Here is a 17951-nt window from a genome sequence, read left to right on the forward strand (position 1 = left end):
AATAACTCTTTTTGCATTGATATATATCTATACATGATTGTTTCTTATGTATTGTTAGTAATTAAGTCATTAGATGCAAAAAAAATTGAATTCTGTAAAAAAATCTCATTTTTTTATTAAAATTTAGTGGTTTTTTAGTTCCCGATTTTTTCCCCAATTTTTTCCTGATTTTTCCCGATTAAACTTTTTCAGGCCTAGGCGATTAATCTCCTCAGGCGATTTTTAAATCAATGCTTTTATCTTTAGAATTTGAAAAACTAATGTCTTGGTGTACAAAGGACAACACACAACACACGTTGTAGTTGCTCCAAGGTAATTATAGACAGGATTCACACCTAAAGACGCCTCATCAAGATCCAAACTCACCATACACTTCAGAATTAAAATCTAGAAAGAATGACCACAGATTCCCATTTGATGATCAATTATGTATGACCCATCATATGCTCTGAGTAGAAGAGTCCACTACACTCCAAATTCCATGGGGGCAACACAACCTATATATCTTCAGTGGTAGTGTCATCGACATCTCAAAATATAGTAGACACATTGAAGTTTGTTGGCTTCAAACCTTGTCCAAGGTTGTGGCAATCCAGGGTTGTGACACCTCAATTGTCTTCATATCCTTCAATTGATGCAATATTCCTAGCATCACAAAATGACTCAGATAAAGAACATAAGACAACAGTTATGACATTGTTCTTATAACATCAAGTAATCTAGCACTCTTTCTCGTGACTTGTCTTGAGAGCCCAAGGTTCTATGTACCATTACTGAGACTGACACCACATCAATAAAATAGTCTAGAGAAAGGTTGTCTTCATTCCATCAAACCTGCTCATAGCCATAGCCCATGCCAAGTAGAGTTTCAAATTCTCAAATATGTCTAACTGTAATGTCCCAATAAGACAATCACTTTGATTTCCTCCAATAGATATTCTTCATCTTTCCAACTAAACTATGCAATGCATAATATCACTTTTCTATTCCCAATTTAGTTGATATGGAAGCAAAATGAATCGGTTCCTGTATATGCATATACACAACCAAGCTCCCTACCATGATCAACATAAATGCATATACACTACTATTACAAAGATTGACACCACATCAATAAAATATTATAGGGAAAGACTATCTTCATTCTGCCAAACTTGCTCATAACCAAAGCCCATTGCAAGTATATTTCCACTTCTCAGAGATATCTAACTCTAATGTCCCAATGAGACAATAACTTCAATTTTCTCCAATTAATACTCTTGATCTTTTCAACTAAACTATTGAATGACAAAAACAAAATAATTTGATTCATGTATATGCATATACACTACCAATCTCCCTACTATGACCTACAACAATACATGAAATTCAGGGTCTTTCATATATTTTCCCCATGACTCTTGTTGTAATGTAACTTCTCTGATTGACCTCAAATTTAGTCTTCTCTCTTAGTATTGCTAATACTACATACTTAACGAAACCAATGGCTTGTCTAGTGATTGAGAAAACAAGTCCAATGACTATGACTTTCATTCAAGGAATAAAGCCCAATGACTTGTTATTTAGTGCGACTAAGATGAAAATAGCATTAATTAATTTCCAGCATGTGCTCGATGTTGTATGACTATCCCCCAAAATTGGTAAGTTGTCCTCTAAACTTTATCTTTAGAATACAATAATACTTGATATGATTTTGTGTAATCGCAAATTGCCTTTACTTATCTTTACTGCAGATTGAATCTTATGAAGTACAAAATCAACGATTGCATGTAATGTCCCTTTTCTAGGGACATTAGAAATATTAAGGGGGTCATCTCCATAATATTAAAATTTACTAGGAGAGCTGAAACTTCATTAATTAAAAGTCAAATTAATATTCCAAGTGGGCAAAAGAGGATGAGGAAAGATAAGACGAAACCCAAGAAAGAAGTCAAAGGGGCACCGTTGTGAGAATAAAAGAAGAGACTCTTTCCTTTGTTATGCTTGATTTACTATTCATATTTCCAGTTCTCTCTTGTGAGAGTTTTTAGAAAGCTTCAGCTTTCAGCCAGTGTGAGAATGTAGCCCCTCATGCAGACAGGCAGTGGACAAAAACCCATTGTCAGAGGAGATATCATTTCAAGTGTCTCGGTTGCGCTTACAGGTTCTTCTCTTTAGTTTTCCAATCTGACTATAGAACCGTGTTTAAGATTGGATTTATAGTTGCTGGTTATTGTATTGCTGTTGTATAATACAATAACATCTAATGAGTCATCTAGAAGTTGCTGGTTATGGTAGTGTTGATATCTAATGCAACAATGTACTTCCGAAGTGTGAGAAAGTTACTGGTTTTGTACTTTGATTTGTATTGCATTTTTATATGTTTGCACCTTTAATGTCAATTTGAAGAAGACTGAGTGTTTAATGTCTGGCCTATATTTGTTGTTCGTGTTTCTTCTTCATGTGAGTGTTCTTGAATATTATATTTAAGATTTGCAGAAATATCTTCTGGGTTATCATTTGTTATTCACCTTTGCTGGTTGTTTGATTAGAGGGTTTATATTCTGGGTTAGCATTAAGGGGGGAAACGGAGAAATATGGTTTGAACATTATAGTGCTGGTTTGAGTGATTACATTGCACTAGCAAATATGATGACACATGGAGTTGGATTACTCCCCATATGCCTTCGATTATGTATATAAAAAAAAAATTGCATAACATTGTATCTCTGCATAGTATATCATTGTGCTCAATTCGCATTCGCAGTGACTTAATATTGTTTCATCGTACATATTGAAATTATACATTGCAGAATTTTGGTAATCCAGTATTCCACCTCCATATAAACTCAATCATGAGAAATATATATTTACAACAAATCTCCAGACTTAGAATATATTTTAATATGCTGAGTCTGCTGACCATACATTATAATCCTTCACTGTTGTTATTGGTTTTCTTGTGTTCAATAACTTAAATATGTGAGACCCGATAATGTGAGGATGCACTTGGGTCATTTTCTCATTTTCAGATATCACTTTTCTTGAGAACGATTGACTCTATCTCTTCTCCGGTGTGGAGCTCGTCTAAGGTACAGAGACCAGATGTTCTTTTTAACGAGTTTACAAAGAAATCACACCAATGTGTCATTGTTTGTGCTACCACCAATAATGGATTGATACCAAACAACGAACTTATCCTTCCATATATATCCCCTCTTGTTCAATACCTTGCCAGGCAATGCCATAGATATGCACTATTTACTTGGTGTAATAGGATTAGTAAATATGATTCAAATACACAAAAGTTTGTATCTGCTCTAATACCATGTTAATTTTACAGTAGTACTTATTAACTATAGGTAGACCATCAGATTTGTTGCCTTCCCAACCATAGATGATAAACTCTTATCATCACCCTCAAGCACAACATGTTCTCAATAAAGAAGATTGTATATTCTTTTATATGTGTCCAAGAGAGGGAGATAAATCTTACAAATGGGATTCACGAAGGGACACCACTGTTCCAAAGTTTGGGCCCACATTAATCAAATATTAATATAATAATTTTGGGCCCCTTGATATAATATAATAAGTATTATATTATTAAAAATTTATTATTATTATTATAATTCTAATATAATGATATTATCACAAAATAATATAACTATATTATTAATGATATAATTACACTATCTCACAATATAATTACATCTCACAATAATATAATAATTATATTATGAATATGAATATTATTATTATATTATTAATCAATAATCTTTTATGCTATGGCCGAAGGCCAATAAGCATATCGTAGCTATAGGTCAGCCCGAGAAGGGATCCGACCTAGCTACAAACAAATCAAAATTTCAGATTCGGATGCTCCAATATCTACTCCATGTAGAATCCTCAACTAAAAATTCCTTGCAACTAACGAGGTACTCCTTGATTGTAAAGGGTTTGAGCCTCCTTTCTCTAAAATTAATAACCTCCATGGGCTCTAATCCAAGCTTGTCCCTATCCTCAAGTGGCAAAAGATCCTTTGAGATCGCAACTACTTGCTCAAGAGTCTTCATGAGGCAAGAAACTTGAAAGACACTGTGTATCATGCCATCCTCTGAAAGTTTCAACTCATGTGCCACTTCTTCAATTTGCCTAATCACCTTGCAGGTCCCATAGAAGTCAACCTTAAGCTTCTCTACACCACTCCTCTTCGAAGAAGACCACGTGGCTGCAAATGAAGATAGAGAAAATATCTTGGTTCAAGATTACGCTCAATTTGATGTTGATATTGATGGAATATTCATCATTGATGTCAAATGAACAATGAGATTGATGTAAGATTGTCATTGATGTCAATAAGGCTGTAAGGAAATTATTAGAAAGTTAGGTGAGCAAGAATGTTTCACTAAATTATTATTATGACAAAAATAAATAAACCAAGAGGTACCTGCCTGCTTGATAAATCAAGGAGTCTTAAATAATCAGCTATGTCAAATTAGAATTGCCAAGTCATAGTTAGATATGTGGAATTGATTGAGACATTGAATTTATATTCCTAGTGAAACATGGATCAGAGTGACAACAAATACAGAAAAGCTCAGTATTGAGCAATTAATTCAACAGCAGCTATGATGATTATATAGTTAGGACAGAATAAGTTTGGATCAGTCTATTCCTACTTCCACGATTTATGATATCTGAATATCCTCCCAAGTTCCAATATCAATAGCAATCGTACAATATGGAAATTCAGTAACTGTATTTGATATCCTACCTTGCAGCAACAGTGAAGCAAAGAAACTGAAGTAACATTTTCATTCAATAGCGATAAATGAAAGTGCCTAATGATACACAGAATGGATAAGATGATACAAAGGGTTTGAAGAAACAAACAGAGATAAGTTTGATGTTGACAGAAAAGCAATCTAATGGTATAATTGCATAAACATAAGCAGAGACGTAGATGATAATATACTGCAGCAAGTAATATATTGGGAACGTAGGATACACAGCACCAATAGAGGATGCCCAATAAAAGAAAAGGAGAATAGCGGCATGTGTATTATGTCAAGTTAGAGCATAGTTGAGTATGCAATGGCAGACAGCAATAACATCTTGACAACCATGTCTCTAAGAGGTGCCATCGGGAGTTAGTAACACATAGTGACATGAAGTATGCAGAGAAACATGTATATGCAAAGTGACGGTATATAATCAATTATGAATCAGTCCATGGTATGAAGACGGCACATTGAATGACATATTGGAGAGATATTGTTCAACCGACATATTAAAGGCAGCGTTGATCATAACTTGTTATATGTTCCAAAATGTATTTCCCAAGACGCAAATCGTCAATCTAAGATATCCACCATATATAGATAGAAGCTGGAAACTGCAATCATCGTTCAAGAAATAAAGCAAGTCAAGAGCCAATAATAACCAGTTAAAAAGAGATTATATTGCAGGAGGACATTTTGATTAAACAATTATAATTGAATCTGCAAAGATCGTTGAAGAAATCTCATTAAATATAGAGATGTTGTCCCTTGTCTTCAAAGGAATGAAAGCCAGCTGTAGCATTCATTTGCGAGACTAAGGAACGATTATTAGAAGTTATTCCCAGCGTGTATAAACACACAAGCCACCAGAAAAGGGTACGAGTTTATTTAAAAGCAAACCAGGAAATGATGTTTGTATTTAATGATGAGACTAAGACCATAGACATTTGGACATAACGAAGTATTCAGACTGAGCATTTACCCATACAAAGAGAGTTATGAACATTTGAACAGAGGTGCCATTGGAATATGAAAGATGCAAAACAAAAATGTTGCCAATAATGTTTATACAAGCCACGATGGAGACAGTAGAGTGCAGGGCAAGATAATTTCAGCAAAGGCAATATACGATATCATATTCAACAAAAAAAAGGAAAGCTTGATATTTGCAGCCATGCACTAATAAAAAGAAAATTATAAACTGTATTTGTGGATGGGCATGATATTTGAGGAGAAGCCTGATGATGAGAATGGTTGAAAGGTGTGTCAATTACAAAGAAATTAAAAATGCAATTAAAAGTTTCATATAATAAAAAATAATTAAAATGAGAAGTTGTGTGTAAGAGACATCTCTAATATATATATATATATATATATATATATATATATATATATATAATTCAGATTTTCAGTCTGATATATTTATCAGAATATAAGGTAGTGATGTTAAGAGATCAAATCAAACACATCAGAGAAGAGTGTGAATGGAACATGAAAATTACTATTAAAATCAAGGAGGGAAAGTTGTAGTTTTATTGAATATAAAATTAGAACTTGTGCAGAGATAATGATTGATGGTGAAAAAGAAGTTTGTGTGTAGTGAGTCGGTGCTCACAAAGACAACCTGGAGTTGGTGCTTCCAGTAGGTCGGAGCCTGCAAAGTGTGGGAGTTGAAGCTTCTAGTGAGTCAGTGCTCATAAATATAGGGTTGGAGCCTCTAGTAGGTTGAAGCCTACTAAACATTATAAAAGAACAAAGTTTATATAAAAGCATTTATTTGTCGTGGTTTTCTCCTGCATTGGGTTTCCATGTAAATCAGTGTCATTATGTTCAAAAGTGAATAATTGTTAATTTCATTATTTGAAGTTATTAGAGCAATTATTTGGATAGAAAGTTTTAAATTGGCAAAATTGATATTATACTTTTTCACCCCCCATCTCAGTATAATCGTGTGCTCTTCAAATATGTGGATATCTTATGTTGATTCTAGGCCTGCCATATATTATCCTTGAGGGATTGAAGGATATCTTGACTCTCCTGCACTAATCCTTTGCCTTGGGCACCCTACTAATTCCTAATTTCAAATCCAAAAATTAAGTGGCATCATAGCCATAGAGTTCCTTGTAAGGTGACGTGCCAATCAACATGTGGTAGCTAGAGTTTTGAGTTGTAACAATGCTCTCTAAGATGTAGCCAACTAATCTGTGCCATTAGCTACACTTATTACCTAATTCCATAAGAAGACCTTCACCCTAATTCCATAAGAAGACCTTCACCTACTTGTTCGTGATCGCACTATGTCCATCCATCTAGGGTAGTAACAGGTACTCAAAGTTAGCTCAGTGTTAGCAAACTTTAAAAACTTTATTCAAAAAGCACTGAGGGAACTACTATCCCTATCACTGACTATTTCCCTCGGAAGACCATACAACCTGAAAATCACGAAAGAGCAACTCTACAATCTAAACCATTCAAAACTCTCTCAGAATTGTGAAGTGAGCATACTTGATCAAATGATCAATCACCACATAAATGGAATCCTTACATTGCACCTTAGGACATCCTGATGAAATTTATCAAAATGCTCTGCTACTTCTAAATGGAAATGGGTAAAGGATAAAGAATTATTGTCAAAAGGTGTGCTGAGACTTGTTTTCTTGGCATGTGGCACGTTGCCTTAATAATTGCTACACGTCATCCTTGAGGCCCTTCCATGAAGAACCACAAATAACACTTGTACTAGCACTCTCATGCTCACTAGTTGGCTTACAGTCATTGTCAACAGCAACTGCAACACAGTTGGAAGTGGAAGCATCCATGTCAATATGCTCAGGCATTGGTACTTTCAAACCTACTTTTGTTGTTGACTACTTGCATGACAACTCTAGATTTCCGCTTTGTACTTTGTCAAGATTACATTTTTGGACACTGCGCAGCTCCTTCTCTATGTATTTTTTGTGTTTGTGTCTGCTTGAAGGTTACGCAGCTGCATCCATCCCATTTTCTAGGAGCAGGCAACTGCAATTCCGTGTTTTTGGCTCAAAGAAGACAATTTCTTCAAATTACAACCCATAATGTCTTCATCTCCACGCAAAGATGTGGCTAGGGCACACAACAAGCCCATTTGTTTCACCGCTAGGAGGTCTTTCGATTTGAGTTTTCCATTTTTTGTCCTAAAAAATAGTGTTTGGTTTTTCTAATTTTTTTCTGTTTACATTTGCTTGAAGATTATGCAATTGCATACACCCCATTTTATGCAAGCACACAACTAGAATCAGTTTTTTGGCTCAAAGAAGATGATTTCTTCATATTGCAGCCCATCATGTCTTCATCTCCCTGCAAAAATGTGGCTAGAGCATAGGGTACACAATATGCCCATTTCTTTGGTTGCTTAGAGGTGTTTTGGTTTGGGTTTTCTATTTTTGTCCTAAAAAATAGTGTTTGTTTTTTTCTATTTTTTTCATTAAAAAATAGTGATTGTTTTTAATTATCTTTTCCTTCAAAAAATTATTTTTGGTTTTTATAATTTTCCCCCAAAAATTATACTAGGGTCTTACCATTTTTCCCCAAAGAACAAAGTTTCATTTGTTGATTTGTGTCTCAGATTTTGTGCTAGCACCTCACTAATATCATTTTGATCCTATGTTTGGGTTTTGATTGATTTTTCTCCTTCAAAATCATGTTATGTTTTCTCGATTTTCTCCACGAAAATTGTTATGGGCTTTCAGTTTTTTCCAAAAGAAATTATTGATGTTGCTGGTCTCAGGATTTTTCATTTTTTATGAAAAAATCATTGGAGGGTTTTTCGCAATTTTTACGACAAAAGTCATGGTTTCTTGCAATTGTGGTCTGCCGAAGGGTTTTCACAATTTTCTGCTCAAAACCATGATTTTAATTTCAGAAGCTGTTCTCATTGTCTCCGGTTATAGGAGGGACAACTTTTTGTTTCTCAATATCAAGTTCAATGGATTTTAGTTATCTTGGTCATTTCCAAAAATTCTGCAGAATTAGTGAGGGTCTCTCAATGGCTGACTCATTTTGCAGAGAGTTCTAAAAGAGAAGGAAGCAACCTTCTCTATGCATCCATGACCAAAAAGGGGCAGCCTTCGATGCATTTGTGACCAAGAGATTTGCAAATTGTTTTTTGTACGGGTAGTAGAATGATATTCATTAAGGGAGGGTATTAAGATATTGTAATGATTCTTTAATGGTCATCTTAGTTGCTTTAAGAAGTTTCCTTTTCCTTCTTCAATACACAAAGTGTTCAGAAAATGGTGAATAACACTCATCAACCAATAACCCAACAGACCTACAATTTTGACATTGTTTCTTCTAACAATGGGAGCTGATCTTGTAAATTATTGCTATCCAAATTCAGAGAGCTCAATGGACATCCCATCAAGGAACGAGGTAGAACTCCTGCAAAGTGGTTATGAGAAAGATTCAGATAACTAGGAGAAACGGCATCCCATATCCATTGGGGAATATTTCTTGCAAGACTGCAGTTTGACAAATCTAAATTGGAAGCTTTGTATTGAGTTAGTAAGAATGTTGGAAACCGCCTTCTATGTTACAAGACCTTAATGCGAGCCTTTCTAAAGAGAATTTTGGAATCCATGTTGACCTAAACTTGAGAGTCAAAAGATTGTTAGAAGTGACTAGAGAGACAAGTTTGCTGAGATTATCAATGTGAGACACTGAGAAAACTCCAGTTAATTGGTTGGATTCTAGGAAAAGCTTCTTCAGGTTAGAAAGATCGGAAAAATTGAGGGGGATGTCACCTTCTAATTTGTTGTTGCTTAGATAAAGACTTTCTAGGGATAAGAGTTGGCCAATGGTAGGGCAGATTTGACCAATCAATGCATTGCTCCTTAGGTCGAGCACAACGAGTTAGTGTAACTTAATAACAATAACTTCTCTTGAGTTTTCATCCCTCCTGGATTGGCCAAACTCAAGCGTTTGTGCTATTTGGATTTGTCATATGCTAGGTTTAGTAGAGACATTCCCAAGGAGATGAGAAACATGCCTTCTTTGCACCACTTGTATCTCTCTGGCTATGGGTTGAGAATGGTGGAAATGCAGATGTGGAAGCGAAACAAGAGAGATTTACGGGAGCTTATCATGGTAAAAATGGATATGGCCAGATTGAAAAGCAATGAGTTGGGCAACGCTCTCTCTACCACGTATTCTCTCGCCTATCTTTAAATATCCCTCAACGAGACGTCTAGAGAAATTTCCCCTTCCCTTGTCAACCTCACCAATGTCACCCACCTCGACCTTAACAGAAATGAATTGAATGGTAGCATCCTGCCTGCCCTGCTAAGCCTTCCAAGACTGCAACAAGTGGACTTGTTCGATAATTTAAATCTAGTAGGGAAGTTGTCAAGCACTATAGCCCTACACTCTACTTCGCTATGCACCTTCATTTTTGCACAACACAGTAGTGGGAGGAAGTATTATGGATTTTGTTGCCAACATTTCCTCCTTAACTGCCTTAGATCTCCATGCCTGCCATGTTGAGAGTATTTCAATCACTACGGCAAATCTCACAGCACTCTAGGAATAGCATCCATGGACTAACATGATAAAAGGGCACATCTTGCCATTTGCGGAAATATCTTCTCCCTTGGGAAGACCTTTTTCTCTAGCCCACATTGATCTTTCCTCTAACCCGTTGGATGGTCCCATTCCCCCAATGCTCTTCGCTGAATTTCCAAACCTCCAATATGTTGATCTAAGTTACAACCAATTGACGGGCAGGTTTCCATCCCCTGCAAATAAGCACCTCACAGTGCTCAACCTAAGGAGCAATGCATTGACTAGGCAAATACCCCCTACCATTAGCCAACTCTAATCCTTGAAAAGTCTTCATCTAAGCAACAACAAATCAGAAGGTGACATCCCTCTTAACATTTCCGATCTTTCTAAACTGAACAAGCTTTTCCTAGAGTCCAACTAGTTAACTAGGATTTTCTCAAAGTCTCACATTGTAATCTCAACAAACTTGTCTCTCTAGTCAGTTCTGACAATCTTTTGACTCTCAAGTTTAGGCCAACATGGATTCCGAAATTCTCTTTAGAAAGGCTTGCATTAAGGTCTTGTAACATAGAAGACGAGTTTACAACATTCTTAGTAACTCAATACGAAGCTTTTGATTAAGATTTGTCAAAGTGTATTCTTGCAAGAAATATTCCCTAGTGGATATGGGATGTCGTTTCTCTTAGTTATCTAAATCTTTCTTATAACCACTTTGTAGGAGTTCTACCTCATTCCTGATGGGATGTCCATTGAGCTCCTTGGATTTGCATAGCAATAATTTATAAGGTCAGATCCCATTGTAATACTTAAGACTACAAGTGCAAAAATTGCTTCCCATTGTAATACCTAAGACTGCAAGTGAAATAAACAACACATTCAATGAGTTGACAGAAATAAAATTTCAAAACAAAATTTATAAAAATTACTATTTAATTCATTTTAAAACTTAAAACATGTTATTGATACCCAAAAAGGAAAATAAGCCAAAAACTTCAAAACAAAAGAGAGTTTAGTTGTAAAGAAAAAAATGTAGGAAAAGAAAAATGAAAAACTTTAAAAACCTACTTCTTTTGTAGAAATCTTCCTCTACAATCTTCTTAACAACAACCAAACAATCGCAAATACAAAGGGATAACACTACAACCAGCTTGGTGTGTTCAATGATCCATCTTCAACTCTATTTGTATGATGACAAGAAAAATTTACCATTGGAGGAAAAGTAATTTATTTCAATATGAAAAATGAGTTTCTTTTGCCTTTTAGATGTTTTCTCTGGAACATTTTTAGTGTCAGGGACAAGCTCAAGCAGGATCAAACCAAGAGTCGGGCTATCTAGGTGCCAAACCAATAACTCATTAAATATAAATAAAAAAATAAAAATACATTAATATAATTGTACATGTGTTATATTTATGAAATATAATACAATATAAATATAATGTTTGCTAATATTAAAGTTAATATTAGGCAAGAGTCTACAACACAACAAGTTGTGAGATTCTCATCTGGAGGTCTTTGGCTTGGGTCTACTTGAGCTTTTCCACTCTATAAATGAAGGGACTCAAGACACCATCTTCAAAGTAGCTTGAGTTGATTTCTGAAAAGATGAATAGGATTGCAATGGAAGGTCTATGAAAGCTTCTTTACTCTTGTGATTCAAATATTAGGGTACACACTATGAGGTGTACGCAATGCTGGAAAAATTATTAACATGGGATATTTTGATGCCATGTCTGAAGTTGTTAAGAAACTTTGAGCATAACCAGACTCAAAGATGATGTCAGACATCATGGATTTGAATGCAGAATGAAGGCAAAACTGAGGAAAACTTGAAGGTTGTTTATAAGGGTGTGGAAAAGAAATACAGTCTAGACGAGTTAAAGACATTCATAAGTGCTAAAGTGGCATCTTGCCTCGAGATACAGTAGATAGGATGTTGGATATTGGGGTAGGAGTAAGCTTTTTCTACCACTAGCCTCCTGTAAGCTATGTAACTGCTTCCTATTTTTGATATATAATGCAAAGGAGCTAACCACCGCACCCGCCCCTGCTAGCACTTATCTCAATATATGTATGTAAGTACGTATATTTAAAAAACAAATTATTCTTGATTATTAATAACTTAAACGAATATAAAGATCCATTCACAGGGTAAGGCAGCAGCAGAGTCTCGCAACAGAATGGATAGGCTGACTAAACTGGAATAATATAGAAGTCTATTCTTTACTTCAAGTTTCAACTACACTCATACTAAAATTGTCCACCATGACTACTGGAACTTGGGTGAAGCAACATTTCTTTGTCAGGAGAACAGAAAAATATTAAAAATCCTTTTGATTTGCTGCAATCTTACAAAAATGTACTGCAAAGTCCCTGCAATACCAAACCAGAATCTGAACCAAATTTCCATTTTATAATATCATCAAATAGTAATGCAAATTGCAAACCAAAGAGTTACAACCCTAAGTAGGCAAGGGAGGGTCAGAGAGAGAGAGAGGGAGGGAGGGAGGGAGAGAGAGAGAGAGGGAGAGATTTTAAAATTTATGATTTATATTTTCTAATACCATAACACGGCATAGTAATAAATTGATTATTTATGTAACAATAAACAACAACTAATTAGAATGTAGGAAATAATGAAGTTAGTAAGTTAAATGTTGCCACAAGGTATAAACCAAAAAAATGCAGTATAGAGAAATTCTTACCATATTGAACAAGACAATGATGTCTTCATTTGGACAACCAGATAAGCCGTCATTTAGTCCATTACCAATTTCAATAAGTGTTTGGTAGGCATATGTACTTATTTCTTTATTTGACTGTAAACAAGATACAAAGCACATGATCCATCAGTCAAAACTAGAATTTTCTAGTGAAAGCAAGTTATGGATTCATCAAATATAGAAGATTCAGATTAAAAACTATACATCCAAATAAAGGTATTTGACTGGAATATTTTCAATCATAAACATGTATATAGTATTTACAAAGTTCAATCTACTCCAAAACTTGGTCCCTACGTTAAATCCCATTAATACAAAATTTAAACAACATTCAAGGACAATGGAACAAACCCCCTCCTACTATTGAAAGAGGTAGCTCGGGTTGGGGGGGACAACAAACTAGCGTCTAGCCTGACGATTACCTAAAACCCACCTTATATTTGTATTTATTGTATCTGAGAACAAATGAATCTATTTGTATGGACGCTGTGCACAAAAAGCATGCATGTGTGCATGCTTAAAAGATTATATAAACTACTCCTAAAACTTAAAAACATGCACAACAGATATTGATATTGCGAATTCATATGATTTTTGAAAATAAATCATATATCCCAATTACATTTGTTATCTAGCATACATAATCTAGAAATATAAATGAATGGCAAGCACCTAGAAAATATTAGACAGTTAAGTTGCAAAAAAATTTGCCCTATACAACTACAAAGAATTGAAAATATTTGACCTCAAATATGAGTCACAACACAGAAGTAAGGCCAGATTGATTGTCAATGTGGCAAGTTTACAAATTTCAGGAAAAAAGGAGACATTGTTATGATTTTACACATCTATCTAGCCACGGGTTTGGGTAATCAATGCCAAGATTCCAAGAACAGCTTCATTTTGAAATATGCACATGATTTTTCTCTAAATATATGACTACACTGCATGTGACAAATTCATCATAGAAAGAGTTTATGAAGAGGACTAAACCACAGTAAGGCAATAAACATTCAAATACAACCAAAGAATGGTATTCAATAATGTTTATAACGCATTTAGTTTTTTGGTTCAGATAGTCAATTGGCGGTTGCTCATACCTCATTATACCTTTGTTCTATATTCAAGGTCTTTGTGCATTTTGTTGTATCTCAATACAGTTATTATTGAGACAGGATTGATGTTTCTCTCTTGCATTGTGAACGAAATTGTGTCTGCACTTGTTCTTGGGTGGAAGCACCAACAATTCTTTCATGCCAATGAGAATGATTTGGTCTCACAAAAAATTGGTCCATAGGACAAGGCCTTCATCAATGAAACAAAAAGGCTACAGATTAGATCATTCCTCATAGTATTATAGAAATCAGTTTCCCTTCAATACAATTAGATCACCTTTGAAAACACCATTCCCAGTTATGTTAGTCCCAGGTATGAAAAAGTGTGAACCAACTTAATGGCAAAAGGGAGCTTCAGTAGAGACATCATTAAGAGCGATCAAGGATACATAGCATGAAACATGTGTCCACTGTTTTCAATGGATGGGAAGATTGCAAAAATACATTTATCAATGTTATAGCTGTGTCCCTTAAAGGGATGATGTTTTCGTAGCCAATGGATTGTGAGGGGCAAGTACGTATCCAAATTTCATTTCCAACATCCTCGTAGAATCTGTTGAAATGGTGTGGCCTGAATGTTGTCCAAGTCATAACCAGAAAGGAAAGATTAAGCCAGAAAAGACATCTGTGAACAAGCATGCACTTTTAGTGTCCATTTTTATTTTAAACCATATGTTCAACAACTTCATACAAGCACAAACTACTAAGACATTAAAGTGGAAACTGGCATGGTTAATTTCCCATCCATTGACCCTTAAGAGGAAAGATAATGTAGTTAGGCTATCTAATAAACTTCAGCATCATAATAACATGTAATAAACACTTTGAGAATAAGAAAGAAGAACTAAAAAAAAGATAGAAGAGAAAAAACCACTAATATACATAGGGAAAGCCCGTTCAGGTGAAAAAAAACCATGTTCAAAAACATCAAACCAATGTATTAATCTTCAACAAACTATTAAAATATACTTGTAAGCCTTTAATTGGAGTCTACATCTTGCCCCTCTAACAGAAATCCAATCGCATAGCCATACAAAATAAAATACAGAAATCCAATAGCATAGCAAAATCAAAAAAAAAGATAGAAGAGAAAAAACCACTAATATACATAGGGAAATCCCTTTCAAGTAAAAGAAAACCATTTTCAAGAACATCGAACCAATGTATTAATCTTCAACAAACTATTAAAATATACTTGTAAGCCTTTAATTGGAGTCTACATCTTGCCACTCTGACAGAAATCCAATAGCATAGCCTTACAAAATAAAATCCTCTCTCTCTTCAACCCGCAGAGTATATACAATCTATAGAGATATACAAGTTTGAAGTAGCTTCTTGACGAAGTCAAAAGAGGTATGCAGTCAAATCTAGGTGGCGCAATTTTCAACCATCTCTTAGCATGCAATAGACACTTGCCCATGATTCTCTAACTTGTCTCACATCTCTGAACTTGGGCAATTCATTTTTTTTCTAAAAATAGGTATAAACAATGCTCTTACTCACCTTACAGATGTCATATATGATGACACTTACAGTTGTTAGAGAAACTATCATAAGCGAATATGATTAACTAATTCTCTAACAACTCATCATCACCCAACATGGGCACCCATATTTTCCCTAAAAGATGTCTTTTAACACTTGTCCAACCTGTCATAGGAATTTGTAGTGCCTACCCCTTGTTAACTTTTCCGATTTTATTGCCAAACTCTTTTAGGCCAATTTATGTTTGTGCATGATTATACTTTGATGATGATTATTTACAGCGATTTCAATTATTTAATAATGTTAGTTAGATGGATTATCTATATATGATTTCTATGGATACTTGCCCCATACTGCATGTGTATGGTGCGCGTGTATGTTTTCTTTATGTATGACGTTTCTAATTTGGTTAAGGAAGGGAGTTGTAGTCACTTGCTAGTCGGGATCTACACGATGCACCACTGCCTACTATTGCCTGTTTAGTTTAGAATATGCATTTGTATATGCATGGATTTTATGCAGATTGTAGGTATCGAGTATCGACTTCCCTAAATTGCCAGGATGAGTGTACCCTATCACAATATCTCAATGGTAAGAGAGGGGAGATAAATTCTTGAGTCCAAATCCTAACCTTAAAACCGATTGTCCAAGAAAATTAGGACAAGTATCTGAGATGATTACCCTTTCGAATTTGTCATATGACGTAAATTCATAATTATAACCCTTGAGTTTGATATGGTAGTGGTATTTTATGATGATTTTTCATATTTTGTCTCGTAGGCCTTTGGTATTTTTTTGTTAATTAAGTCAATCTAAAAGAATATTTAATGATTTAATTTAATGAAAAATTATTAAGATAATTTCAATATTTAATTAATTGGGAAATTAGTTAAATAAAAGAATTAAATTTAAAGAGGAATTTCTAGTTCTAATTTTAGAGCGTAATAATATTTATTTAATTTAATAATAATATATTTAGGAGGTCATTTTTAAATAAATGTTAAATATTATTATTACTTTAGTTAGTAAATATTTTATCAAAAAAAATGCTTCGAAATTAATTAAAAAAAGAAATAGAAATTAATTTATTATAGATATTTTAAATTGCAAAAAGTGTGCATGAATATTCAAAAAGTAAATAAAGAGTTAAAAGATTGTGATCAACGAGTTCCCTTGCGCAATTGCACAATCAGTGTCCGAATTTAGGAGAGAACTCCATATCAAAGATTGAGAGTTCATTTCGCAAAAACTAGGGATTTTTGGAGAAGGGATTTCAGAGAGAAGGTTTTGAGAGAAAAAGAGAATTCTCTCACAATCTTCAGGTGGCTACGTATTAGCATCAGATTCAGGCAGAATCTTGTGCTTTATTCGCATAATGAATTATGTGATTCGATATTCCTATCTACATCGTGTTTGTTGAATCCGTTTTCCAAAATTCAGCTATGTTGAATCTTTCATGATATTCATATCAAATATTGTCTGTATTATGAGAATTGAGATAGTAGAAAACCCTCGTGTTGTAGATTAAAAGTTGATAACTTAATCATGAATAGTTTTGAAAAGGAATCAAAATTTAGAATGAAAATTTCACTGGTTTATTTGGGTTTCCCTATCAGACTAAATTTGCAATGTTTATAATATATATATATATATATATATATATATATATATATTGGGGGGGGTTGATTTAAAAACGATTTATATTAAAATAAAATTTAGTTTAATTTAATTAAAAATTTGGGAGGGAGGAGGGTTTCATACCCCACCTCCCCTCCCGGCGGCGATTGTAAGTCGCAATTGTTCTTAGAAAGGACGGCGGCAATAGCAGCAATACTTTGTACTGCTGGCTACACATATAGACAGGTCGGCGAGTCATAAACGCATGTAAATATCATTTTTTTTAATTGTTTTTAAATTTTAATTTATATAAATTTAATTATTATTTATTAAAAAAATTATTAATAAGTTTTGTTATTAATTAATTAATTAATGTTTAATAATTTATTTATATAGTTTGTTTTAAATAATTATTAAATTAATTTAATTAATTCAGTTTAATTAAGTTTTAATTATTAATAAATATTATTTAGTAACGGTTGAGGTTATTAATTGATAATGTTATTTAATAATTTTGATTGTTGATAAAATCGTAGTATTTGTAATTAATGATCAATAATTATTATTTTAATAATTTATATGGTGAATTATTTCGAGGTCATCTTATGATATTTAGCTGTAATCCTTAAGGTAACAGTAATTGTGCAAATGTTTATTTTGTGAGTTTATGGTAATGAGGTATTCATATTTAAATGTGAAAGTGGATTAAG

General features: G+C 34.0%; 1 protein-coding gene across 2 annotated transcripts in view; it reads right to left on the reverse strand.

Moving 5' to 3' along the window:
- LOC149565205 (uncharacterized) overlaps positions 1–17951 on the reverse strand; it is a 321656-nt gene that overhangs the window by 81488 nt on the left and 222217 nt on the right. For both annotated transcript variants that reach the window (XR_016362018.1, XM_089818752.1), the window contains exon 13: positions 13007–13120. Coding sequence is in view for 1 of the 2 variants with exons in the window: in XM_089818752.1 (XP_089674878.1) it covers positions 13007–13120 (114 nt within the window). In the remaining variant the exon portion in view is untranslated. The remainder of the gene's footprint in view (positions 1–13006; positions 13121–17951) is intronic.

This window comes from Cupressus sempervirens, chromosome 3, assembly GCF_028749045.1.
Source record: "Cupressus sempervirens isolate cs-2001-9-10 chromosome 3, ASM2874904v1, whole genome shotgun sequence".
NCBI lineage: Eukaryota > Viridiplantae > Streptophyta > Pinopsida > Cupressales > Cupressaceae > Cupressus > Cupressus sempervirens.